The sequence below is a fragment of the Streptopelia decaocto genome, assembly GCF_964273445.1.
Source record: "Streptopelia decaocto genome assembly, chromosome: 19".
Taxonomy (NCBI): Eukaryota; Metazoa; Chordata; class Aves; order Columbiformes; family Columbidae; genus Streptopelia; species Streptopelia decaocto.
Window position 1 is genome coordinate 2,543,429 of NC_138674.1, and position 27,793 is coordinate 2,571,221.

At 47.5% G+C, this 27,793-nt stretch overlaps 1 protein-coding gene across 1 annotated transcript; it reads right to left on the reverse strand.

Moving 5' to 3' along the window:
• Nucleotides 1–5,236: 5,236 nt before the first annotated feature.
• On the reverse strand, nucleotides 5,237–26,043 carry LRIG2 (leucine rich repeats and immunoglobulin like domains 2). The gene is made up of 18 exons (XM_082068926.1): nucleotides 25,827–26,043; nucleotides 22,626–22,697; nucleotides 22,187–22,261; nucleotides 21,554–21,688; nucleotides 21,232–21,375; nucleotides 20,973–21,116; nucleotides 20,213–20,356; nucleotides 19,809–19,952; nucleotides 17,166–17,246; nucleotides 16,264–16,335; nucleotides 16,053–16,124; nucleotides 14,530–14,690; nucleotides 13,113–13,433; nucleotides 11,916–12,197; nucleotides 10,705–11,154; nucleotides 10,086–10,235; nucleotides 8,973–9,254; nucleotides 5,237–8,368 (listed from the first exon to the last, which is right to left on the reverse strand). The coding sequence occupies exons 3-18, from the start codon at nucleotides 22,255–22,257 to the stop codon at nucleotides 8,139–8,141; spliced, it is 2,883 nt and encodes a 960-aa protein (XP_081925052.1). The 5' UTR covers nucleotides 22,258–22,261; nucleotides 22,626–22,697; nucleotides 25,827–26,043; the 3' UTR covers nucleotides 5,237–8,138.
• Nucleotides 26,044–27,793: the final 1,750 nt, after the last annotated feature.

Consider the following 27,793-nt stretch of genomic DNA (forward strand, 5'->3'; position numbering starts at 1 on the left):
TTAGTACGAGAAACGCAGAAGCACAACCCTGAGCCCCTGGATAGGGGCTGGATGTGGCCCTGCCGGCTGTTTTCATGCACTGTTGGCCCCTGCCAAGTGAAAGATTCCCAGCGACCAGCTTCTGTGGTACAAGTCACAACATCATTTTGGTTGGAAAAGCCCCTCAAGATCATTGGGTCCAACCGTTCTCCACCCTGGCACTGCCCCATGTCCTGAGAACCTCATGTCCATCTGTCCAACCCTCCAGGGATGGTGACTCCAGCACTGCCCTGGGCAGCCTGTTCCAATGCCCCACAGCCCTTTGGGGAAGAAATTGTTCCTAAATCCAACCTCAACCTCCCCTGGCGCAACTTGAGGCTGTTTCCTCTGCTCCTGGCGCTTGTTCCTGGGGAGCAGAGCCCGACCCCCCCTGGCTCCAAGCTCCTTTCAGGCAGTTCAGAGATCAGAAGGTCTCCCCATAGCTCCTGTTCTCTGTGCACAAAACCCTGCAAACCCCCTGTCCCCTCTGGAGCCAGGTCCCTGCAGAGGCGACTCTGCTCTGCAGGACAGACGGACACAGACGGACACTCCTCTCTCGCAGGCTGGGTGCTCCTGCTTCCTCCAGCTGCAGTTCAGCATAAGTCACCGCGGGGCCACGACACTCGTTACACAACCTGCTCATTAAAATTGCAGCAGCCGGCAAGGTCGGGCGTTGGGCAGCCAGACTGGCCAGGCAGGTGCTGCGTTTTGGGAGCAGCGGAGGGAAAACCGCTCCATAAAATCACGGCCGCAGCCTGAACATGGTGAGGGAACCGCAGACCTCTGGTGCTGCTCCTGCAGGTAGTGAGAACGCAGGGAGGAAAAACGTTGAGTAGAAAAGCAACATCCCGCTCAGGACACCGAGAGCCTCTCACCATAGATGAGCATCCCGAGGGTGAACAGCCCCACGGGCTCTCCAAAGCTGCTCCAGATCCAGCGGTGTCGGAGCATCCAAGGGCCTGGACCTGCCCCCCGCCCTAAATCCGGTCAATAAAAACCAGCGAAGGGTTTGGTAACGTGTGCACCTGGAAAGACAAACAAACAGGGCTTAATGAAACCTTTATTTTAAAAATATGGTTTTTAATTTAAATGCAAATTGGGCGCTGTGTTATCTGCAGGTCACTTGCACTGACACACTGCTTAATTAGCAGGGATGAGGCTCAGGAAGCAAAGGCAGCTAATGGCTCGCCCTTTCCTGGGCATTTGTTTTAAGTTAATTAACGTTTTTCGGAAAGGGATTCATCCTGCCCTGCAGAACAGCTCCTGTGTGCTCAGCCAGCCCCTTCCCAAGCCAAGCACACTGCCAGGGACGCTCTCAGCAGCCTATTAGCTATTAATCGAGTAGGGCACATTTATTTCTGCATCCTGAAACCCCCTTTGGCGAGTCACAAATCACAGCCCCACCGTTCGATAGATGCGCCTGCAACATCCAGCGTCAGGGAAAAAGGTATCAACAATAAATCTGAGCAAGGACGTGGGAGATTTTTCTAAACGCCGGGGTGAATTACATATATAAGTCTTCAGAAGAGACATTAAACCTAATGTGAAATTGAACCTTCAAAGTGATGAGCGGAGCAGTTATCCCCGGTGTTACACGCAAGTTATGCGCAAGAGGATCTCGTTTAGAGAAAATCTGCCTTTGCCAAGAGAGATGAGCTGGAATCGAGAGCCGCGATCTGTGCGTCAGCACTCGGGGGACGGAGCTTTAACCCTTCCCTGGGTCCAGCTCGGCCTTGTGCCGCTGCCGCCCAGCGCACGTGGGCCCCGGGCACGGAGCGGGACCCAAAATGCTGCTGGTGCTGAACCGCACCTGGGAGAGGTGAAGGGTGGGAGAGGTGAAGGGTGGGAGAGGTGAAGGGTGGGAGAGGTGAAGGGTGGGAGAGGTGAAGGGTGGGAGAGGTGAGAATGGGGGGAGAGGTGAGAATGGGGGGAGAGGTGAGAATGGGGGGAGAGGTGAGAATGGGGGGACAGGTGAGAATGGGGGGACAGGTGAGAATGGGGGGACAGGTGAGAATGGGGGGACAGGTGAGAATGGGGGGACAGGTGAGAATGGGGGGACAGTGCCAGCCCGGTGGCCGCAGCGCTACTCACGTGGACCAAACAGGAGCAGCACCAGGATCCTGCTCTGGGACAGGAAGGTTCTTCCACCCTGTTTAGAGGGTGGGAGAGTTGGGGTGTTCAGCTCCAGGGAGACCTTATTGCGGCCTTTCTGTACTTCAAATGGGCTAAGAAGAAAGATGGGGACAGACTTTTGAGCAGGGGCTGTTGTGATGGGACAAGGGGTAATGGTTTTAAACTAAAGGAGGGAGATTCAGGCTGGACATGAGGAAGGAATTGTTGGCCCTGAGGGTGGTGAGAGCCTGGCCCAGGTTGGGCAGAGAGGTGGTGGATGAACCATCCCTGGAGACATCCCAGGCCAGGCTGGACGGGGCTCTGAGCACCCTGAGCTGGTGAAGATGTCCCTGTTATGGCAGGGGGGGCACTGGGGGAGCTGGGGAGGTCCCTTCAATCCAAACCGTTCTGTGATGCTATGGTTCCCCTCTGCGGGATGAAGCAGCTGCCAGCTCACAAGATAAACCCTGATTGAAACATTATCAGCACAAAGTGGCCATGGATCAGGATGGATCCCGCAGCAGCGGGTCCTCCAGCACACGGCCGCGCGCAGCAGCCGCCAGGGCCTGTCAATAAACGCTCACAGTTTAATCAGCGTATGTCCCTCCAGAGAGCAAATCGATCGCATCTCATTGGGAGAAAATGAGATAAACAGCAGCCTTAATAGCGCTCCATTTCCCTGCAAATAGGAACTCCAATGCGGGCCGGCTGCCCGGGCGCAGGGAAAAAAGGCCATTGGTTAAGGACACACTCTCAGGTTGTCCCTTCTCTGCCAATTTTCTGTGTTTCATCCCATTTCCCATCCTGATGGGATGAGAACAGGTGGTGGGAGCCCAGGGCCCGGCTCTCGGGGACTGTTCCCCTCTTCTCCCAGTACCTGGTGGGCACCAGCTCCCCCTCCGCATCTCCATCCCGCAGGAGAACACACAACAGGACCCGACCACCACCTCTGCTCCGCTGGGGACCCGCAGACAAGAACCACGGTGCGTTCACGTGCTCAGCGCTGCCCGTCCCTGCCCTGGGGACCTGGCAATCCCTTGTCACCGACATCTGGCTGTGGGTGAGGGGACCCAGCACCCTCCGCTGCTTTTCCATCAGCTACTTCAGCGCAAAAGCCATAAAAATTAGGATTTAGTTTATTCGGTCCCTATAGTGTCTGCCCACAATAGTTTCATTCTGAAAAAGGGTCCCGTGTCTCTTCAGTTTCCTGTGGAGCTCGGGGAGGGCTCAGCACGGCTGCCCAGGCACCGGAGCCCAAGCCCCGCCAAGGATGCGGCTCCCGCAGACCCAGGGACCCTCATCTCTTCCCATCTCCGCTGTTTGCTTATTCCCTTGCTAAGCACATACCCCGAAGGACTCGAAACGCCAGGCTCCATTTGGCAGGAGGGAAGGTGGTTTAATGAGGTATCCAGTATCTCAAACCACCGAAGGATTAAAGCAAGGAAGGGGTTGGAACTTCTGTGAAAACTCAGTCATTAGTGAAGCCTGAGGGTAGATGCAATTGTTTTCTGTTTTTTCCTCCCTTTGATGACCCAGTTTTTTAATCTCATCAGCACCAGGCTTCAGTGTTAATTTTTAAATATGCTTGGGTAACTGAGAACATTAACTATTCATGATCTTATCTTCAATAGCTGCTGGTTCTCTGACACTGTGCCAGGGTTGAGCTGCACATAATGAACCAGGGAGAGCTGACCTTACCAGGGAAAGCGAGAGCTGGTTTTTCCTGCGCGTCTTGTTGAAACCATCCCAGGACGGGCTGGGGTTTCACAACCCTCGTGCTGCTGGGTGAATCAAGGCTTGTGGGGCAGGCTCGTCTCTCTGCAATTGCGGTGGCTTTAGAATATGTAAGAACACACACAAAAAAGGTGGGAGTTGGGGATGTTGTGGACACTCCAAGGGCTTTTTTTCCCCTGGGAAAACCCACCAGTCTGTAGGTATGAGGAGCATCCCGAGCTGGCTGGAGGTGTGTCCGTCCAGCCAGGTACAGCCTGGTACCAGCACTGGAGGAATCTTAGGTTATCAGGCACATGAGCTGATAAATACAGAGGCCAGGAGCCTGCATGCAGAGAAAGGGCAGCCCTTCCACTCTTGCTATGAGGGGAGAAAACAGAAGCAACGCCACCTGCTTACAGCCCCGCTTCTGCTTTTTGGATGTTTCAGCAAAGGTCCTACGGACAGGGAGGTGACCCGGCCACGAGGAATCGGGCAGCGCTGCCAAACACGTCACCTCTTGCTGCAGAAACGCAGGCAGGGACCCGCGGCGAGGCCGCCAGCGGCTGCCCGGCCGTTCCCCAGCGCTCAGGAACCGCGCTGCGCTCACCGTCAGCAAGAACAGAGGACGAGGCGGCCACAGGAGCTCAGGTTAACTCGGGAGAAGCTACACGGCGCTGAGAGCTGTGAACAGGTAACACAGCGAGGCGAACAACACAGAGCACAGGAGAGCAAAGGTGATTAATTATCAGAACACGAACCAGCACGAGAATACAGTGATAAAACGGAGTAAGTTATTCAAAGGGATAAAAACATGCTTTTAGGAACGGTGGTACAGGGACACGGGCACACACTCTCACCAACTCACCTGTGCTGAGTCTGTTGCCAGAAAGAAAAGATCCCTTTGGTAGTTCAGAGGATGCGAGTGGCAGGAGGAGAGCGCGGGCAGCAGAGCGGTGTGTCAATCTTCTGGCCCTGAGTCACCGGCACTGGGGGAGATGGACCCCACATTCCCAGAAATAGGTGTTTCCTACTGGAAAACTGAAATAATCACAAAATCAGAGAAGGGGTGAGGCTGGGAGGCACCTCTGGAGGACACCGTGTCCAGGGCTCTGCTCAGGAGGGGCACCTGCAGCCAGTTGCCCAGGAACGTGTTCAGACAGGAAAGTTCACTGTCTTTTTCTCCCTATGACAATTAAATATCATAGAAGAAAAAATGAATTATTTAATCTGCAAACTAACAAAATTACACAGGGTGCTCAATGTAGATAGCATTTTATTGAATGAAGGTATATTACAATAGACAAATATATTACACATGCTATACAAAATATACATTCGTATGTGAAAAAAATATAAATAGACACTAGGACATAGCAATAGGGAACACGAGCAGCTTTGCTTATGAACCTCTGGAGTTCCTGTACTGTGAGTACTTTGGCATTGATTGAAGAAACGGTTTGTGTTGCTGAGAACAGAAGGGCCGCTCCGTCCCACCTGCAGCCCTGCAGGGAGGGGGAAAGCAGACACCCCATTTTGCTGTCAGTCTGCCTCGGAATCTTTTGCATGGCAAGGTGTTCAACCGCTCACAGGCTTCAGCTACTTACAACCAGCTTGAAAAATACCACTGCGCATGGAAGGATGCAAGTGTCCTAATTCATAATGGCAGCTCTACAGGCCAATATCTCCCAGAGTCAAATGCAGCTTTAGCTCTTCAACGGCTTCAAGAGCAAGCGGTTCAGTTTGTTCTGGTGCAGACGGCGTTACTTTTGAAGCCCTGGTCCTGGCACATCTCACCTACCTATGGGGAATTGAATCTCATCAGGGAGTTGTGCCCAAAGAACACCTGAGGTCTGGACAAAGCTGTACTGGGACAGAGCCGTGCAAGCTCAACTCCACAGAAGGAAAAAGTCACCAGCACTCGCCAAAATGGAGATGGGATGTGAAACAGCAGCATCTTCCTGCTCTGCACATACCAAGCAGCACTCAGCCATGGCAGCTGGGGTGAATATTGGGGAACAAGAATGAGATTTGGCTGCTGTAGTTTCCTGTCTTGACCTTTCTCATCCGGATTTAAACTGACAGGACCGGGTTCCTGCAACAGAGAGAACTTTGGATTGAAAATAAGCACCATGTCTTAAATAAGCCCGGAGGAAATAAAACCAGAAAGGAATAAGCTTGAGGTTCTTCTTTTAGAATGTCTGTTATTAAAACATTTCAGAGCCCAAAGAGAGTTTAATACACCTGTGTCTCTCTCTGCCGGACAACTGGATCCTCTCCCTACTAAAGCTGCTGGCTACCAAAGCAACCACAGTGGCTTTGAGAGCACAGTAAGAGCCCTTGATAATATTTGCTCATTTGCATAGATCTGCCTATTGTTCATGCCCAAAGAGCTGTGGGAAAAGCATCATTATTCCCACCACTTCCTCACTCGTTTACTCAATCCATAGTGTCCAAAGTTTCAGCTGTGATTCCGCATGACTGCATCTGATACTCCAGACACACACCCTTCTGTCTAGGAATGGCTGGACAGGAGCTCTCACATACCTCCCTTGGGTTGGTCCAAAAAGGTCTGTCTGTCTTTATAAAAATAACGCCACGCAGCTGGTTTTGTTCTACTCCACATCCTACAGCTTGGAAAAAATGCAACAATGACTAGTAAGAAAGCCCCTCGCTCTTTGGTGTGAGTATTCAGCATAACGTTACAATGCCGGCACTGAGCACATCGTACTGGCTAAAAACCCATTGCTGAGGAGTCTTCAACCCCTTCTACACAAAGGTGCGTCTTCCCAGAAGAAAGATCTCTTCAGGAAGTCTTATAATGCTCTTCCTTCCAATTCTGTCAGGCACATTCCACTAACTAATGAAGTTTGCGCTTCCTCTGTCTCAGCAAACACTGGGTTTTCAATATTGAGTGGCTCCCTGCTTATTGTTTCATCTCTCACCTGTCAAATATTTAAACATTTTGGCCACGCTGAGATCTAGGGAACTATTAAAGAGTTCGATAGGGTAACAATTTTGCCTGATATTTTACAACAGAAAAGAACACAAGTGTTTTAAACGACGTATGCTGTGCAGAGGAAACAAATGCAGAGCATTTATCAAATGATCTCACGATGTACCTAACGCTTCTCATCACAACATTATTTTTCAAAGTTCACTTAACTCGCAGTGGGGAGAAATACACAGACACCTCTGCGCAACATACACGATACAAAGGCTTTTTTAAAGATGAAAGCTCAGATAAGCTTCTGAAACAAAGCACTCAGAACTCCCATCTTGCAGCTATTTTACCAGATGAGCAAAAGGAAATAGTTTGTGCACTATTCTTTTTGTTTGCTATTTACAAGAAGCTCTGGGAAGCTGGATACCCCAGCCTGGAATACAGGTTAATGTGGGTTTGTTGGGCTTTATGCTCCTCTGGGCAAAATGGGAATTAAATAGAGAGACTGAAGGATGCTCTCAACAGGGGTCAAAGCAGGAATTCTGCTCACGCCATGGAATGGATCAGCCTGGGCTTAACGCGCACAGAGTTGTATGGAACAACAAAATGCATCAATATCACAGTTTCGCCACATACCTAGAGTAAATTCACTTCTTTCCAACCCAAAAGACAGCTCCATCCGCTCAGAAACAAGTTTTCAGTCCCACCGAAAAACCCAAACAACCGACAAAAACATATGGCTTGATCCGCAGCTGTCGAGGCTAACAGTATGATACATACTTTGGCATAATAAAAAATATATTTACATTACAGCCAACACATTTATATGCTTAGTGTATACAAAATATTTATAAATGCAAATGTATTTACAACTAGAGTCCATTATTCATAGGAGAAAACAAGCCCCAGAGTTAGACTGGTAACAGACGCCCGCAAACAATCTAAGAACAAAAAGCTGGCCAAGAGTTTTACGCTTACAATTACTGGGGAATTCCATGAGGAGGCCCTGAACACGAGCAGACAATGTGGTGCGAAACAGCTACGCGTCCTGGAGAGATTTTCAAAGCATGCACCCACACAAAGGCTGCTTCCAACATCAAAAAATCCACCTTTTAATGCTATTCTTGGGGATATATCATCCATGTGTTCTGTTGCACGTTCCCATGTTCCAATACACAGAAATCCAAGGAAAAAGGGCACGTGGTGCCTCCTCCTACGGAGTCTGACCCTGTTTGGTCAGCCTGGGATTGCAGACACACGCACACAAGCATCTTTGGCCTTGGGTTAGTCCTGAGGTAGTAAATACAAGAAGTCACTTGATGTGGATTTGCTTTCAAGGCTTCATGTTAGCGTCTTACGTGGTTTCGCTATAGTCATGAATGTTCCGTGTCCTATTAAAGTCAAAGTTATGGTCACGTAACCTGTGGCAAGGCCGGGGTGAAGCGGCTTGTTCGCGGTCGCTGTCCGTAACGCCCTCGTTGCGCAGAGGCCGCGGGGTCTCACGGGCTGGCTGCTGATGCACAAAGTGGGAGTGAGAGCACGCCAGGTCTTTGCTGACTCCCCATAAAGGGAGCTGGAAAGGTTCTGAGGAAGAAAGATTAGAAAATGAATAGGAGTGACCCCACGATAGACACACCAGACAGATCTGAGTTGTGCAACTCAGTAACAGCAGTTTTTGCGAGGTCATTTGCCCCGTTTTTGAGAGCATGTTTTACTGGATTCCCGTTTCGGCAATTTGTTACAGTAACCAGAAAAAACACCCACGGTTTCAGCGTGAATTTATAAAAAGGCTACCTGGAAGAAAGTCAACACAAAACCAATCAATTTACTGAAAAAAAATCCTCGAGTTCTTTGAAACTCAGGCCAGCTCAAACAGAAGGGCTACTTGAATTTCCTGCGTGAAGCTTCAACTCTTGGCTAATAAATGTCCTTGAACACACGCAAAGGATCACATTCCACAAGCTTTAAGCAATGAACCACAGATTAAGAAATACCATCTTTTTAACATCACCCTCTTCAACTCTTGGGTGCTGGATGCAAACTGAGGACGGGTGGTTAAATGCAGACCAGTTACTCCACAAACCACGGTCACTCGAAAAATCAGCTGTGCCAAAAGCCAAGGGCAGCACTCGGACGGCCAGAAGTAACAGGGAATACAAAACAACAAAAGGGAAAAGGCAACACTCACCATTAATCTGCTGGGAGGAGATTTTCTTTTCGCTTATTTTGTCATGGTTGGTAAGGAAGACAGACATGTCTCTGTCTGCTAGGAGGTTATCGAGAGCACTGGTTTCATGCTGGCTGCGTGCTGGGTATGCTTCCTTGGGCATCTGCACCATGAAATTAGGGAGTGTTGGATCCAGAGCGTCCTCTTCCGTGATGTAGGCATAGGGACAGTACTCTCGTGTCCTGGAGTAGATGTTTGCGTTGTCATAACAGTCTGAGCAGATCACCAACGGCGCTGCGGCACCTGCCAAACACAGTGCGAAAATAAAATACCAAAGAGGATCCTAATTCAGACTTTAGTGCAGTGGGACTACAGACGAGAGTGAATGGAGAACGGGAGAGGTGGGAAGAACTGAAGGATCACTTCTGAAAGCCAGCCCAGATAAGGACTGAATGGCTCCTCAGCATTTGGATGGTAAAGACAGCATCTCTACAGACTCAATGACACAAATATCCTGAAAAGCTTTAGTTATGACTGTAGGAAGTGGACTATACATCTGACAGAGGCAGCGATTTCATGCTAAGGACAAAAGGTACAGCAAGCCGTCTTCCAAGCTAACTTGATTTCCACCTCCAGTGCCTGGACTCTTGAGACACCAAAGAAAAGACACAGCATAAAAATCTACCTTGACATTTATCCCAGGAATTCCCTAACGACATCCCCATCATGCTAAACAGAGCACAAACCCTGAAGCCAAAAGCCTCTGGAGGGAACTGCGCTGCTCTGGCACCTGAAGGACAGCAGTCACAACATCCCCGTGCAAAGGCACTCGTAGCATATGTGAGCTCACACATTTGCTGGACAAAAGGTTAAACGACGCACATGGAATGCAGAAGCTTTGATAGCAGCATATAAACCCACTAGAAGAAAAGCTGGAGAGGAGGAGATGCTCAAACGAAGAATGATCGATGGAAATTTTACGATCAACCTCAATTTTTCCTCTAGAAAAAGCCACTTTTGATGTTACTCTGCAGAACTACCCTGTGTTGCACAATATTGCTGCCAGCTGTGAGGACTAAACAGCGCGCTGGCGTGCGCTGAAACGCCGGGAACACACAGGAGCGCTTTGCTTACCATCTGCACCTTTATGCACGTAGCTGCCGGCGGGAGGCATGAGCTGCTGGTGGCTCCCGGCCTCCGAGTTACTGTAGCCTTCCTGCGGCTCCGACAGTGTTCCCTGCGAGGAGAGGTAGCTGGGGATGTCCGCAGGTAGGTTCATCTCCTCTGCAAGGCACAATTAACAGCTAAGCGTGAAGATTTCAAGGTAATACCAACACTATTACTCACATTAACGTCATCCAGAATTTCCTCTCATATATGTTTAGCTTTTTTCTGCCCCAGTGATTATAAATCCGTACAGCTAGTTCCAAACTAACAGGGCCAGGAGGGGAATTTACCCACATTATTCCAGGTCCTGAAAACATCTGTAAGTTTTTTCAAACATGTTTCCAACCTTTACAGCTTTCCTCAATGTAAAACACATCTAGTATGTAAGGAATAAAATTAACACACTTTTGATACTTAATAAACCCTCTAGAATGAAGGAATTTGAGCAAATCCCTGAGGGTATTTTAGAAAGCAATCTTCAGTTCCTCAATCCTATCCATCTGTTAGAAATCCAGAAATTTCACCGCCGCTCAACAAGCGTTTTGGATCAAAACCAGCGCTGAAGACGGCTGCTTTTGCGCTTTACCTGTGTTAGTGATGCTGTAATCTTCACTCTTCCTCCGCATGTGGTAGATGACGATAACCCACACCAGGGAGGTTCCCACAACGCAGCACACCACGACAATAATCACGATTCCCACTGTCGTCCAGCCGTCCTCCTCGTGGACAATGCCGCCCTGGGAAGAGTCACAATTCGGGGAAGCCAGGACGTTTAGGTAAATATGGCCCCGCTCGGTGCCCAGCGTGTTGGACATGATGCACGTGTACTTCCCAGCATCTTCTAGGCCGGCGTCCACGATGATAAGGAGTTGATTTGCGGCAGCAAAAAAGTGCCGTTCTGTGACGGCCAGTGGGCCGTCGTCTTTGGTCCAGTTGAGGCGAGGGGCAGGGCTGCCGCCCGCGATGCACTGCAGGACGGCGGTTTCACCGCGCGTTACCGTTCTGTCTTCCAGGGGCCGAACGAAGGAAGGAGTTTCTGTGACAGCAGAGGAAAAAAAGAATCCAAGTTGTAAGATAATTTTATTGTGCAACACCGGTGTGTGCCCCATGGTATTTATAAAATACCCCCAGGTATTTAAAAATCTGATCTTACAACCTGAAGGTAAAGTTGAGCAATGAAACACATGATTCAGGAAATCCTATGATTTCAGCTCTTCCATGGATCACTGCAGCTAATGCAGGTGTAGCAAACACCTCCAGAATTATGCCAGCCAGAATTATGCTGCTTTATGTATTCCAATTCTAAATTGGCATATAATGTTAAAAGTCAGTGTCTTCAATAAATACTGCACTCCAGAGGGAATTGCCCTTCCATTATTACTCGCATTACCTGCAACTGAATTTGTTCTAAGACAACACAAATTATCTATGTAGTTTATACTGCGGGATTGATACAGCTCTCTGTTCTCTTCTGTCAGCACCGTAGCTTGGCTTTTAAAGCTTCGCTGTTCAGAAATGTCTGCATTCAAATGCCCCAAAACCACACAAAGCAGTTAGAGATGCTGCTCCAGAGGCAGCATTCTTAAACGTAGCATTTGGAGGAGAGGAGGTGGGGCAACCATGGGGAAAATAAAGTCTTCTCTTGTTCCTTATTGCAGAATACTGTCTGCAGATAGAGGAAAATTATGTTCTTTGTATTTTAACTTCATTCTTTAGCACTTTACTCACAGATAAGCTATGCCACCGCCACAGAAGTGAAGTGACCCACACGCAAGCACAGATGAACCCACCACTTACCCAACACGGTCAGCGTGGCGTTCGCTGACAAACCGCCCGCGATGTTTTGCGCCATGCAGCTATAGATTCCCATGTCTTCGATTTTCACGTTTGCAATGAAGAAGACGTCGTCCTCGGGCATGACGTGCATCCTCCTCTCTCTCGCCGCAGGGAAGTCTGTGCCGCCGTCTTTCTGCCAGGAGATCTGTGGCGGGGGGTGACCCTCCGCAGCGCACTCCAGCCGGGCCATGGCCCCGGTGCGGATGGTGAGATCCATGGGGGTTTTCAGGAAAGAAGGTAATTCTGGATCAAAGGAGACGTAGTTTCAGTATTTTCAGTACCAGGGAAAAAAGTGACAAAAGCTCCATAGGACAGAGAATGTCTTGAAACACACAAATCTGAAAGACACCTGTAGCTCTCCCTAAGAGAGAGGCGGATTCTGCTGAAGAACTGCACAAGTTTTCTGCAGTCATTTCTAATAAGCCTGTCCTCCAAATTTAAATATGCTATCTATAATGCTCATTTAAGATAATGTGAGGGACATTTCTCATGGAGAAAAAGCAGTAAAAAAAAAAAGGTTTAGCCTTCTTCGTAAGCCCTTCATCAGACTTTTTCTTCCTTGGTTACGGTGAAGGTGAATTTCCATCTCATCCATTCAAGTCTGCATTACCTGTCCCAGATAAGCGAAGCAACACGGGCACCTCTGCTCTCAGACACAATGGGGACCAGTGCTCCACTGACTGACGTGAACATCGTCTTCTTACCTTCCTTCCCTCCAGCCAAAATCAATAGAATTATTATGGCTAAAACCAACTGATATTTCAGAGCTTGTTTCGAGTCTCACCAGTTGTTTTTGGCTGAATCTTCCCTGGCTTTACGAACACATGGGAAAAGTGCTTGGTTCTGAAGAGACAGCAGAGGGAGCTTTTAGTTTAAAAGATCCTACCTCCACTTAACTATATGAACAACTAATTGTGTTATAATGAAGGCATGGGACATATCTGCTCTTTTCAAAAGTGAACAGAAGGCTTTTCACCCACAGAAAAAAAAAAATCACTTCTTTCCTCCTGTATAAAAAAAATGTTGTATACTTCTAAATACCACTGAGACAGCCTCGCAGGACTATTTTGGCCCAGCTCTACTGAAAAACAGACTTGTAGCTGTTTCAATAGAGCTTTAGGGTAAAAGTGTTTCTCCTTTGTTACCACGATTGCTTACCATTGACAGTCAGCTTGGCTTTGTTGGAATAATTGGAGCCGAAGTGATTGGTGACGATGCACTGATACTTTCCTTCATCGGTGAAGTTCACATTGAAGAGGTGCAGGACAGTGGTATACTCCACCATCTCGCCACTTCGTTGCTGGTATCTGGCAAAATTCTCGACCTCGGCGTCGTACAACACTTCACTGTCCTTACGCCAGGCGGTGGACATGGGCGAATCACTGCTGCTCACAGCGCTGCACGTCAGGGTCACGTTCATGCCTCGCAAGGCAACCGTGGTCTCAGGATGCACTCTGATCTGCGGTTTAGGGAAATTATCTGAAAAGAAAAGCACCAAGATTAGTTATTTTCCTCTTCAGCTTGCAATTAATACTCACTCAAAAGACAACATAAGCAGAGAGCTTTGGGAACACGTGTCCTTCTTGAGGTGCACATATTCAGCTGTTTTCAGATGGAAACCAAGCTGTGAAAGAGGATTAAAACCACCCGTAGGCACACAGCAAGCACTGGGAACACTCAGTGTAGAAGTGTGGTCCTGAGCAATGCCCTGTATTTTGTACAACTGTCTGGAACTTGCTATATTTAGTCCACACACAAAAGCCGTGCTCAGCTGAAGAGCCAGCCTATTTTACAAAGGACTGAGACTTATTCTCAAATAGTTTAGATATCTTTAGGGGCCTTTAAGTTTTACCAATACAAAGCACAGCAAGCTGGCAGTTCACACTTGATGAGAGTTATTTCAATACCTATTATTTCAGCAAAGACATTCTCAGAGGTACACACAGCATTCAGTGTCAGGCACCACGGTGGTGATATTAGAATGGAGAAGCAGGTGCTTGCGCCCACATGATGATTATTGTAGCCTTTACCACCACGTGAAAGAATTGCGTACACACGAGTAACACTTATCAGACTGCTCACCCACAAAATGAAACAACAGGCTATTTCCAAGCCTGCCACAGACTTCACATGTGACTCTGGGCAAAGAGCCTCTCAGTTTTCCATCTCACGGTTACAAAAGTAAACAGGCTTAAGTCTGCAACTGTGGTGGCAGAACCAGATAAACATTATGGAGCATTAGAAAATGCGGTAGAGTATTAACTACTCTGGTCTTGCTGGTATGGATAAGAATCAATAAGGATGCGTCAAACAGCCCTTGCAAAGCTAAAGGGACAATGGAAGCATCATCAGTTTTTAACAGTAACCTAAATGAAAAACAATGTACTCTCACAGAATGATTCCCTCAGGTTAGCAAAAAGAAATAGAATTAAATTCCAAGCTCCAAAGCAGACCCAGTGATGTAGAAAGGCCCACACGTGCATCACGGCCAAGACCACCAGCCCCATTTCAGAGAGTTGCCCGCGCAGGTTTGTGTCACCGTGTTATTATACCAAAAGTCCTTAACGATACCAACCACAGACGAAGTCGTCGGGGTCCACGCTGAGCAGGCTGTGTCCTGCCAGCCACTCGGGGTGGGCGCAGCTGACGTTGAGGGTCTGCAGGCGGCTGTCGCTGAGCCACTGCGGCAGCCACTTCAGCTGGCAGTCACACAGCAAGCTGCTGGTGTTCAAAATGCTGCAGACACAAGGCAGAAAAATCAAAGTTTCCCATTTCACATTCCCACGCGGGATTTCACGCAACAACTTGAAATGTGTATGTTCAGAAATGGCCAAGATTTACAGCATTCTTTTATGCCTATAGGTATTTATTATAAAATGCTAGCTATATATGCTATATACAACCCAGAAAAACTTTCCCTCTATGGCAGCATTAAAACCTTAAACCTTTTTTATTTCTGAAGAAAATAACCTTGGACTTTTGACTTCTAAAAAAAAAAAAAAAATTGAGCTTGTATTTACAATTATCCCATCCCTCTTTAAAGTAACTAAAAGGAACATAACACTGCAGAGCAGCTCTATGTCTCAAACTAAACACGCTTGCCATTATGAAATTAGTGTAAGCTTCAAGATTCATTTTCATGCCAGCTAATGAATATTTGAGAATGAAAGCGATTTGTTTCATGCAGGTATCTATTGCAGATTGTTTTCTCTGCTCCACAGAAAAACTGTGATCAGGAAACAACGATGGGTCACTTTTCGCCCATCTGCTTTCAGAGTTTCCTAAATATTATGTACGAGTATGACTGACTGGAGAAAATCCAGCATGTTAACAACAAGTGATCTGCTGCCACATAAACCCGGCAGTGGAAGAGGCACACAAGGAAACCAGAATTCCAGCGCGTTGTTTGCTGTACATACCAACAACTCCTCACTTTGAAGATACGTTAGACAAGGCGACAAAAGCCTTTAACACCTAAAATGTGTCTCCTCAAACTGGCAGATCTTGTGGGCTAACAGTCCATCTGGACGAGATTAACTAATGGAATAACAGTTTTAAAACAGATTACACAATATTCACGGACTTTAACTTGGAGATGACTGACTTACAGTAGGATTAGTCTTGGGTGTGAAGGTCACTTCACATTATACTTTAAACGTCTGAAGATCACAAGAGGCTCCAGCAGCTTAAGCATCTGCTGAGCAAATCAACATTCTCATCTAGCTGTGAATTTTGAAGTCTTTTCCTCGCCCCCCAAAATGGAAGACAAAATGTAGCATTTGCGATGCCCCTGACAGATTCCTGATGAATTATTTCTTTTGTTCACTGTCTACACGCCACCATGTGCTGAGTTTGCTACAAAACCATAAAATATGAAAAACTTAATGGCTCGGGAAACAGAGGTGTAGATTTTATCAAACCTTAGATCAAAGCACACTACTAACGACTTTGAGTTGACAACTTATCAGTATTGCTTTAAACATTTTATAATGAAAGCAGACACACTTCAGTCAACTTCAGCCAATCCTATGGTGGCCAAAGGATTCTTTATATGGTAGGACTCGTAAAGAATCTGTAAAGTAACTGTCATGAACTTACAGCTCCTTCAGGTGAGTCTGGGCAAAAAAAGCATTTTCTTGGATGGACATTACTGCATTGTTGCTTAAATCTCTGTAAGTTAAGCAAAGAGAACAATAACAGGTAAGTATGATTTCATATGCTACCTTCAGTTAAATGCTTGAGAATGAGAGAGAGAATACAGGACTGAAGTCAACAAATAACTAAAAGCTCTACAAGGCAAAGTACTTACAGGTGTTCAAGTCCTTCAAGACCAGAGAATGCTTTTTTGGTAATTGACTTAATCTGGTTTCCCTGCAAGATTCTGAAAGACAAAACCCCCCCAAACCCAGAAACCAGCTTGAATGTCAATGAGAGTTCAAAAATAAGACCCAAAAGAAATTCCCGATGATGCTTAACTACGTTTTTTTCTAATTGTAGCTGAGCTAAAAGATCGAATACTGTTTTTAGAGCTTAAAAACTCAACTCATTTTCCCAAGAGTTTCTTTTCCATTCTTACTCATGGATTTGGGTTAGAGATGTGTCAGCAGATAATTTAAGTCAGTAGAATGAAACAGGGATAAGTACAACTTGGGAGTTGGGAGCAGAGCAATAACTTCCTAATACCAATCTGCTGCAAACACACCCTCACGCCAAGCTACTTGTTAAACGCAAAGTCTATAGCTCCACAGGATGGAGCTTCCTACAAAGCACATGGCACTGGATGGAAAGTGCATAGTCTAAGTACTGAAAAGCTGGTAATTTAATAGCGTTTCATGGTTGCTCCAAATACTTGGTGGCTTGCTGGTTGGTTGGTTTTGATAAGCAACAACTTTTACCTGCACTAAAGCAGCACAAAAAGTTACAATCGTCACACAGTGGGACTGGGCTATTCAATAATAAATGCAGCCAAATACTAATGCTTTACTTCTTCATACTGGTGCTGCAAGGTGATCCAGTGCTACGCAGACCCAAACACTCCTAAATATGGAACCCAAGCCTATACCAAGAGGTTGCAGCACAAGTGGAGATACAATGAACACAGCTGCCAGCTGGAAAGGCTTTCTGCCTCGTGTCACTGATTTACAGTTACTTAAGATTTTGCACTCTGCGTGCCTGGGAAGTATCGTCATTGCAATGGTTTGTAATACGTACAGTTTATCCAGCCTGCTGAGTCCCACAAACGCTTCATTTGCGTCTTCTATGGCCCAGGAGATCTCGTTGTTCCGCAAATCCCTGCAGGAGAGGAGATTTCTTATGAAGAAGACGTATAACATCATCGTGACCCTGCTAGCGGCGAACTGGGGAAGAGACCCGTCCGTGGGACCTGCTGGGCTGTGTGGCACAGCGTCACCTGGAAAGGCTCAAATCTTTTATACCACTAAGCTTGTCAGGAGATGAATTTTTCAGGGAAAATACGACTTGTTCAAGATTAGCGGTGTAGACAGAACCACAAACAAACTCTGCAGTGCAACTTCTTGATGTGGTGTGAAAGGAAAGACCCAGTTTGACGAGCACTTCTCATGTGATGGATTATTTACCAGAAGCTGGGAGAGGCTCCCGAAGCAAGCTGGTTCATGTCAGTGAATTAAACAATACAGTAGCAGCATTAATCTTCCTGAGTAACAGGCTTAAAACAGCATTAGCATATTAAGAGATTACACACAGGTTATAGTGTAAGGCTGCCAGGTACAAAGCAGTAGATTTTCGGAATGAAGTTGATATTCTGCTCTCAGATCTTGTTACCAGCTAATGGGATTTCTGTTTGACCTCTGCACAGCACTTGGGCCCCTCACGTGGAGGAGCAGTCTCAACAGCAAAAGCAACACAGCAATACGGTTTGCAGAGGATTAAATGCTTTTTAGTAACAAGGTGAAATTAATTCAGTTGCATTTTTAGCCGGAATGGAATGGACGGAGCCAGGAGTTTCTGTCAAACCACAGGTTTTGTCTGTTTTGACACCACGTTGCACAGAAGTCCCAGCAGACCAGAGTGTGTTTAAAGATACGACAATGAAAAATGGTTTCTACTGCATTTTACCAGGTATTATATGCATTAACCTGATGAAGCTTCCAAATAAGTCAACTGACACAGGAAGCAGATTACACATTTTCTTATTTTTCTTACTTTAAAATATGGAAGTCTTGTTCTTAACACCATGCAGCAGTCATTGCCACAATTAATATATATACACTTTAAAGTTTAGGACAAAGAGAAAAGAATTCCATGATTCATGCATCACAAGGTCTCAACAAATATGGCCTTGACACTTGGTCATAATAAGTATTTTCCTCTCTTAAAGTGAAGGCACTGGACACGGATGTGATCTAATGAGAAGAATGACTAGATGAATAATGTGCCATTTTTTTCCAAGTTGCTAAATCTTGTGATTTGAGACTTGTTTCTAGAATCATCTCCAGGTCTGCTGCAGGATTTTAGATTGCGAATGCTGGAGTGGTACCAACGCCAAGCTACTCTCAGTATTATGAAGTAAATCATGCAATCAGATGTAAAACTTCAAAACTCCACTGCTATTCTTAGACACACCTTTAATCCTACCTTGCAGTTAATATACAGTTTCTGCAGTTTATTTTCATTAATTAAAGCTACATTGCAGAATAGCGGCAGGAGCTGAACGTACAGAGACATATTTATGTCAGCCTTCACACCGAAACAACCCATATACAAGCAACAATGGAACTAATCCGACAGCAACACGGTGTCTCCTGTTGTTTGAAGTATTTTTCCACTCCACTACTCAGACCACTTAGCAAAATGAGTGAGCAGCCCAAAAGAAAAGCCCCTCATTGTGTGAGCTGAGGAGTTGGCTCCTCACGCTTGGCTGCGCTCGAATGCTTGGAGCCTGTTAATCACCCCGGCCCTCGGCCGCACATTCCAACCCCGAGCGAACGTCCAGTCTCTGCGCCGGCCGTGCCTCTGAGGAGCCCAGGAAAACCGACTAATTAATCTGCTCTTGTTCTTTTCAATGCTACTCTAAATCTAAGAAATTAGTTTTAATTATTTCATTAAAAGGTTGCATTAAGGTTAACAGAATATGACTGCTTACATAAATCTCTCTGGTGAGTTTGCTTATTTAAGCATTTATTTAATGAACTGACAGAGGGGTTATAAACTTTCACTCCTTTCTCAACTGGCATTGTTTAGGAAGATTACAACTGCTCAGATCTACTTGGGACCCCTTTTTTTTTTTTGTAGTTGTTGTTTAAAGAGCCAGGATTGAGTCTTTTCTTGTCAGGAATATCTAACAGCTGCAGCTCCAGGAAAGGTCCTGGCAAGAGCAGAGCTGTGGCTCTGACAGCAAGAACTGATCCCACTCCCGACCTCAGCACAGAGCAGGGTGGGCTAAACCCGACCTGCCGCAACCAAAAGGGTTCGCTGCCTGGTTTCTGAGGTTCCAACCCCAACTAAAGCACCTGGAACACTGGAATAAAGAGAGGTCCAGGCCAACCGTTCCCTCCACAAAGCGCATTTACACAAGCTGACTACCCACCCCTTCCCAGAACGGGTGTGATGGGCAACTGGGCATCCAAGGTCACCAAGTCACTGTTTTTTGTCACCACTAAAATTAAGTGGTTGGTTTGGGTTGGCTGGGCCAGAATCCTGTTATCTTTGCAGACCAAAAAGATGATCAGCCCCATCACAACTGCAGGCAGGACAGCACATGACAACAAGAAGACACTGATCTCAGGCTTGCACAGTGCAATATTCATTGTCTTCACTCCCCAAAAGCTTCGCTGCTTTAAGCTGAGATTTCGACTAGAAGGTTTGTGTACTTACAACGTTCGAAGGTTTGTCAGGCCTCTGAACACACCATCAGCAATGTGACTAATGCGATTGTCACCCAGGTTGAGTTTCTCCAATAAACCAAGTCCCACAAAGGCAGACTCCTTGAGGCGAGTTAGCTGGTTGTACGACAAGTCTCTAGAAACATTGAACATGCACTTTAAAAGGTAAGTAGGGGGATTAATTATAAAGATAATATCAAACTTGATTTACTATTGCACTTTGTTTAATTTCTCTAACAGAACACTTACAAAAATCAGTTAAATACACAGCATTACCACTGGCCTAACAAGGCAATGGAGTGCTTGCTTTGGTAATTCACTCTTGCTACGTATGTGCGATCCAATCTGTTATTGCAACACTCCAAAATCCCCAATGAAGAGCAGCCCACGACTTACAGCTCAGAAAGTCTTTGGCAGAACTCCCACGCATCTGGGCTGATCCTGTTAATGGCGTTCTGGCTAACATAGAGTTGTTGCAATGTCCGCAGACCATACAGCCAGCCCTTGTTTACTTCTGTTAAGTTATTATGTTCCAGTTCCCTAAGGAATTAGAAGAAAAAACCATTTGCCAAACAGATCATCAATGAAACATACTTACAAAATTTCACCTTGTGGATCTCAAAATTATTTACAAACATTAAACCTTAGGCAGCCTGAAATGTACAATTCTATTCATTCCACTGAAACCAAAAGAGCCAGCTGAAGTATATGAAGAACTGAGTAACAAAACAGCTGCAGTGATCCAGTGGCAGAAGCAAAACTGTAATCTCTGTTCTCAAAGACTATTTCTTTTTTGAAAACTTTCTTGCTAACGCCGCATGGCACAGCCCTGTACTATCTATGTCAAAACTGTCACACCACAAAGAACCATCCCATGTTAGGGAGAGTGCAAATGAAAACCAGCAAAAAGCAACCTGCAGAGTCAGAGCATTCTTGATCAGCACACGGGAAGAGGTTGGGGAGAGAGTTAATATCTTTCCACCTCTGAAGTAACCAGACGCAATATTAAAACAACAGGAAAATTTGGATCTGGAAACTGATTTCCTGTGATGCTCATCAATATCTCGGCACGGCCTCGATGTAAGGGAAGCCACACAGGACACAACCCTCCACAGCTAGAGTCCTTAAAAGAAATTCCACAACTAGGCATACTCACAATTCTTCTATATTACCCAGGCCAAAGAATGCTCCGTCCATCAGTCTGCTAAGCCCATTGCGCTGCATTTTCAAGGATTTTAAGGATTCCAGTCCTTGGAATGTAAGACTTTCCACTATTTTAATCCGGTTCCTTTTCAGTTCCCTTTTATAAAAATGACATTCAAATATTAAGACACCTTCCGCTAAGCACAATCTTGTGAAAGTCAACTCGGACTGAGACGACACCGCGTTTTTAAGCTTTCAAGGCTGCTACTTACAGAAACTGCACGTGAGGCAATTTGAAGATCTTTGGTGGAATCACACTAATCCTATTTCTGTTCAGCTTTACCACCATTAGTGAGCTAGATAAGTTATCCAGACAGCCTGCTTCTAGAGTAGTTATTCTGTTGTTACTCAGATTCCTAGGGAAAGAAAAAAGAAGCCTTTCACATCATGAAGAATTTAATGGACAAAACCACACAAGCACTTCAGAGTGACCACTTCAGTAACGTATAATCTATGATAATCTAATCAATGAGGTCTCCAAGATTATTGCTGGACAGCCAGGGATGCCAGACAGAACAAGTCACTCGTACTTACAGGTACTTGAGCTGCATCCGTGGAAAAGAAGCAGCCTTAATTTCCGAGATAAGATTAGAACTGAGATCTAGATTTTCCAATGAAAGGTAAACTTGGAGTTGCTCAGCATTTATTTCTGGGATGGTATTGTGTACCCTGAAAAATACCAGCAACAAATATGATTACCAAAACACGCCATCCTTTCGAGTTGCACAGCTGAAACAGCTACAGGATTCTGTGCACTGTTATTAGCGCACCTCTCAAATGGAACATGTAGCACACACTTCAGAGTGTTAATTCCTAAAGCAATACTCTGAAAATCCAAGAGCTATTTGCCACCTTGACATAGGAAAAGACTCCAACTCCAGGGCCTGTAGTTGGGCTGTTCCTTGTGGGAACCGTCATTCCTGGCCTGAACCCCTCCCCTTCAGAGCTGCCTGCCTTGGTTGACTGCATTTTATTGGTAATTTAGGGTGACTTGATTGTCTAACTGATTTGTATTTCTTTAAGGAGCGCTTACATATTCCCTAAAGCACTTCAGAGGAGCAGTATTTCAAGACAAAAGAAGCTGTTTTCCTACAACTTGATAGTGGAACTCTTAACACAATTCTCCCGTTTGTTAAAGGAGAAAAAGGCAGACAAGTTATTACTTACAAGGAGAGAAGAGTTATGTTCGAAGTTGTTTCTCCAAAATATGGAATTTCACTTAGCTCATTGTAATTCATTTTCCTTCAAAACAGAACAAACAAACAAGATTACTGGCACTTCAAAGAGAAAAAATACCCTTCCGTACACAGCAGAAATCATTCGTATCACAGAACGCATTTAACAATTATGTTAATAGTTGTAGTTGACAAAAAAAATCCCCTCAAGCTTAAATACTAATAATTTGAACAATTTAATAATGAACCACACCAGTTATCACCATTTTCATGGATACTGTTACTGTAACTTATAATCAACTATAGTCAAAACACGCATGTCTCATTTCTTTTTAAAAATATTTGTTTTCTAATATTTTATGAAAATGTTTTCTGCTCACAAAGCATCAGTTTTATACTTTAGAGTTTATCCTCACAAAAAAGCAACTTACACTTCTTGTAGTGTATGAACAGACAAATCAATGCTCCAGTTGGATGACAATAAATGATTATGACTTAAATCCCTAGAAAACAAAGAGAAAAAAAAGCTTATAGAAAGTGTGTGCTTCAGTGCCCGCTGGTCTTGCTTATAGGGAACAACCACAGGAGTTGTATTGTTTCAATGGGCAAGAGAGTTGTTCAATCTGGTTTTAATGCCCGTACTGGATGTTGATGCTATTTCTATTGCTTTAACTTTAAAGCAATGCTTTACTTTTGCTTCAGACTTGGTGTATAAAATGTTACATGGAACAAAACCCAAGCCCGCACCAAATGGGTGCACTTCTGAGAGCTCTTTAAGCACGGACTATCTCTGTTTTGCGACATGAGCCAAAGCGTAACCAAGAAAAATCAAGTTTGTGATGGAAACCTGGTTCTACCCATACCAAGGACAGACAGACATCGCTCCAAACTGTGAAACCACCTCATCTTTTTGAAGCCTTTCTGGTGTGAGTCCAGAACAGAAACAAACCCCCAAACTTCACGCCGACAGCCTGAGCCGCTGTGTGTTTGACAAGCCTGACACCGCGACTGATACCCTCAGCACAGCCAGAATCCTGAGCAGACAGCACTGAACGCTGCCTGTGAAATCAAATGTATATATAGGTGCATATATATCTGAAACTGCCCATGAAATCAGAAAGTTGCTGGTTGCGCCTGCCCATCAGCGAGACACCACGCTTCTCGCTTCATTTCCGACACAGAGATCATTCAATCACACAGCAAAGGTTTCTGCTCTCTCGCAGAACCCGATATCATTCCCTTGCTCTGAAAAAGCCAAAACCAAAGAACCCGTCATTTCAGAAACACATTTTTACTGTGAGGCCCATATTATGCAAGATATAGAACAAACATGCAAAATTTGTATTTTAGAGATTCATCTGGTATTGTGTATAAAATCATCTAAACACTCGTCTTGAGCCAAAGCGGTATTCATTCCTTGAGGAAATAAAACAGAACGCACACACCAAATTGATTACCGTACACTTATTCCTGGAAAATTATTGTAATCCTGCCCAAGCGAGCACACCCGCTGCCTCCCCGGGGCTCTGCGGGTACAGCTCATTCCAGCTGCAAATGCACCAGCTCACCCAAAACACCTGTTGTGAATGGAACTAGCTGAACTAATTAACTGATACCTAATCTCCTTTTACTCATCATGTCCCTAGTTACCAGGAAATACAAACACTTTCAAGACTGGAAGGCAGCGACCACCAGCATCGCGCTACCTTTTCCCCCCACCCTATGAGCAGGATTTGTGTTCCTTGTTCTGAAGAACGCAATATTAAGGTGCAGCCTTATCAAATCTATCTCTTTGATTTCCCTACCCTTTTCATCACCTGCCAGGTAATCCACAAAACACATGTAGTTTAGCAGGAAACATGAAGTTACAGTTGCCTGAATACTTCCGTCATGAAAAAGAGTTCGGAAGGTGCTCTCCTGGCCTTATTAAAAACAGCAAAAAACCAACAACAACCAAAAAAACCCCAAGAAATAAAACCAACAACAACAAAAAACCAAACAGATCCCCCCCCACAAAAAACCCACCCAACCCCACACACGTACTGGCAGCATCACCTGCAAGTAATTCGAAAGAATTAGGAAAAACAAGAATGTTCAGACCTCAAAATCAGGTGAACTGAGAGGGGAAAGCACATCAGGGACTTTTTCATGTGAGAGAAATTAAGCTTTGATTAATTTTAAACAGCTTGCGTGCATTACAGCTCATTTAGATTCAGAACAGCTAGAGTAGTCCTAGGGAAGAAAAAAATGTCACCCCCCACACACACATACTTCATGTGCCAAAATCCTGAAAGCCACAACAGAGAAAATACACTTAATTGTTGTTTGCAGCATATGTCCGATTGCGCAACGCAGCGCCAGCACCGCTCCTTCCCATCGCGGTTTGTGCCAAGCGGTTGGAAACGCACCCTCCGTCAGCTTGGGGACAGACACGAGTGTTTGCTGAAGCTTGAAAACCTGCTCCCCAAACAGCATGGGTATCATCCTGCTTATCAGCCACCTGATGAACCTCCAGCTCACTTTTCCAGGCACTGACACCCTTCCTGACAAGTGCTAATGTTAAGATACCCTTGTACCTTTCTAAACAGGAAAGGTTTCACAGACTGGTTAGTTGTATTTCTGTGCAGAAATACACGTTTTCTCTGAATCGTTTCCAATAGGAAGAGAATTATAGAACCACGAAGGGGTAAGAGGGTGACAAGCTTCCTTACACATGCCCAGTTTTTAACACAGATCAGACTGTTGAGCCTTTCTAGAGGAATTCCTGGCCTTAACTGAACATCGGTTTGTATGTTTGTACTGTCTCCCAAACAGGCTTTTTTTTCTTGGTCTGGAATACTGTTATTTCTATCAACCAAGAAACACAATTACTCCAAAAGATCGTAAGAATTCCTCTGTATGCAAAGGTGGGGTTTGATATCCTTCGTATTTCAGTCCCCTGCAGCCAAAGATGACACACGCAATGGTGACAGCCACATTAACGACCTAGGAAGGATAAAGGCAAACAGGGCTCAACCCGGTGTGAACGCTATTTAGCACACTCTCTAATTAAACTCTTGGGAGCAGAGACCGAGGGTGGCTCCTAATTGTGCTGTGGGGTTTTTTTGGAAAAAACAATGGCAGCAAATGTCAAGGGGAGCCCACAATGGTTTTCCTGAGGGAAAAGGAGGGAGTCGCCGAGCAGGGGAATCAGCAGCCGGGGAAACTGCCACAGCACACAGCTGGAGTCGGGGCTGGAAAGGGTATTTCCAAGCACAAACACAAGGGATTGCGCCCTACAGCCTGACCTGCAAAGAACGTTAAGTCCTGGCTTGAGTAGCATTATCAAAACCTTACTATAGCCACAACTTCACACTCATTTCAAACGCTTTCTCATTTTTGTGACCCAAAGACAGCGGTGCCGCTCCCCCGCTCACGGGAGACGGGCTCCGAACCGGCGGCCGTTCCCCCCGCAGCACCCGACCGAGCGCTCCGGGCCCCGAGAACCCGCGCACACCGAGCACCGGCCGCCACCGCGCCCGCCCCAGAGCCCGCTCAGGCCCCGGCCCCACACACACCCCCCGCCCGTTAGGCCGCGGCCTCCGCACAGCCCGCCGCCCGTTAGGCCCCGCGGCCTCCCCGCGCTCACTCACAGGCCCGTGGTGCCGGCGGGCAGCGGCGGGATCCTCCGCGGGCCCGGCCCGCCGGGCAGGCGGTGCCGGCTGCAGTCCAGCAGGCCGCGGCGGCAGGAGCAGGGCGCGCCGCAGGGCTCGGCGGCCGCCCGCGCCCACAGCGCCGCCGTCGCCAGCAGCAGCACCAGCAGGGCCCGCGGCAGCGCCCCGCGGGCGGCCCGCACGCCCGGCCCCGCTCCCCGCATCCCCCGGCCCAGCGCGGCCCTGCCCGGCCCCGCGCCGCCCGCCCGGCCCGGCCGCCGCGCCCCGCCCCGCTACGTCACGTTACGTCACGTCAGCGCGCAGGCGGTGAGGGGCGGGACCGCGCAAGGGGGAGTGGCTGTGAAGGGCGTGGTCGCGAGGAGGCGTGGCTGTGAAGGGCGTGGTCGGGGGTGGGCATACGGGAGCCCCGCGGAGCCGCCGCGGTGTCGCGGGTTGTGGGTTCGCCCCCGTCGGGTCGTTCCGTGACCGCCGGCCCCCAGCCCCGCCCTAGGTTTGCTCTGTGCTCCGGGGCAGCCGCAGCGACCATTGCATTCTCTGGCAGCCCTGGGGCCTGCGGTGCCCTGTGAGCCAAGTGTTGTCAGAGAATCATAGGATCGTTTTGGTTGGAAGAGACCCTCAAGATTGTTGAGTGCAACCGTCAACACACCCCTGGCACTGCCCCATGTCCTGAGAACCTCATCTCCGTCTGTCCAACCCTCCAGGGATGGTGACTCCAGCACTGCCCTGGGCAGCCTGTTCCAATGCCCAACAGCCCTTTGGGGAACAAATTGTTCCCAAGATCCAACCTCAACCTCCCCTGGCACAACTGCTTTCCCCGACAGCAGCAGCCCCCATGGTACCAGTGGTTGCTGGTGTGCAGCCAATGCCAGCGACCAGCCCCATGTACCAACACCTGCTGGGAACCTGCAGCAGCCAAACCGCCAGGTACCCGCAGTCTGACGCTGCGTCCCCGCTGCAACCCGTCTGTCCTTTTCACATCCCGCTGAGGAACCCCACTGCTGGAGATGGCAGCTCACTGCAATGGCCACAGTTCCACGCCGTCCCTCTGAGGATGGCCGAGGGCTCCAGGGAGCAGAACCACAGGCATTCAGTGGGTGCACCCCAAGATCTGGTGGGAAGTCATGTGGCTGTTCCCAGGAGGTCTGAGGGGCTCCCTGTGCCTGGGTTGATGCTGTTCACACGCTGCCACCTCGTGGTCCTGGCCCCGGCTGGGAAGGGACACACGTGCAGGGTGGCCCTGCTCTCCTAGGGTCTGCTGCCCACTTGCAGCAGGTTTTGGGTGAGCCAGCCATGGGCTCTGCGCTCCCACAGCAGCCTCTGGTGCTGCGGCGGGCTGGTAACCGGTGGCAAACCCAGCTCACCCTGTTGGCATGGAGCTGCTGAAAGCTCCATCCCAAGCCGGCTCAGGAGAAAACATTCCCCCTCCCCTCAAGTCGGGATCTGCGGCTCAGCAGTGCCTGTGAGCAGGACAAGCCGGTGCTGGCGCTTGCAGCGCCTGCGGTCCTGGGCCAGCCCCAGCTTCTCCGGGTGGCCCGCAGCAAGGCTGGGCAGCAGCCAGGTCCTGCTGCGGGCGAGTCTGGCTGCCTGGGGAAGACGCACCAAAGGAGCAGCTCCGGGCACGGCTTCAGCTGCAGAAACTGGAATCAGATACTGGTGGCAGGTGGAAGGAGGTTCCCACGGAAGAGCGAGGCTGGACCGGCCTGCCTGTTGCTGCTGGCACGTCACGTTGGCATCTGTGCAAACAGGCCCGAGCTCCGCGCGGGGCCAGGGGCAGCGCAGTGATGCTGGCGCTTGGGGAAGATGCTGCCTGTGTGACAGTGGCCTCTGGCAACGCTGGTCCTGGCTACCCAGGACCCAAAGCTCCGGGGGAGGTCAATTAGGAACATCTGCTCAGACAAAGTCCACGGCCCAGCGCTGGTCTCTTCAACAATGGTTCCCACTGCAAT

Bases quoted from the DNA above. Each gene is read 5' to 3' on its own strand.
- LRIG2 (XM_082068926.1), bottom strand. From the start codon at position 22,257: ATGAATTACAATGAGCTAAGTGAAATTCCATATTTTGGAGAAACAACT. The intron at 21,117-21,231 runs GTAAGTAGCAGC...TTTTTATAAAAG, and splicing joins TTGCCTCACGTGCAGTTTCT to GGAACTGAAAAGGAACCGGA. The intron at 11,155-11,915 runs GTAAGTGGTGGG...CTGCTGTCACAG, and splicing joins CGCCACGCTGACCGTGTTGG to AAACTCCTTCCTTCGTTCGG.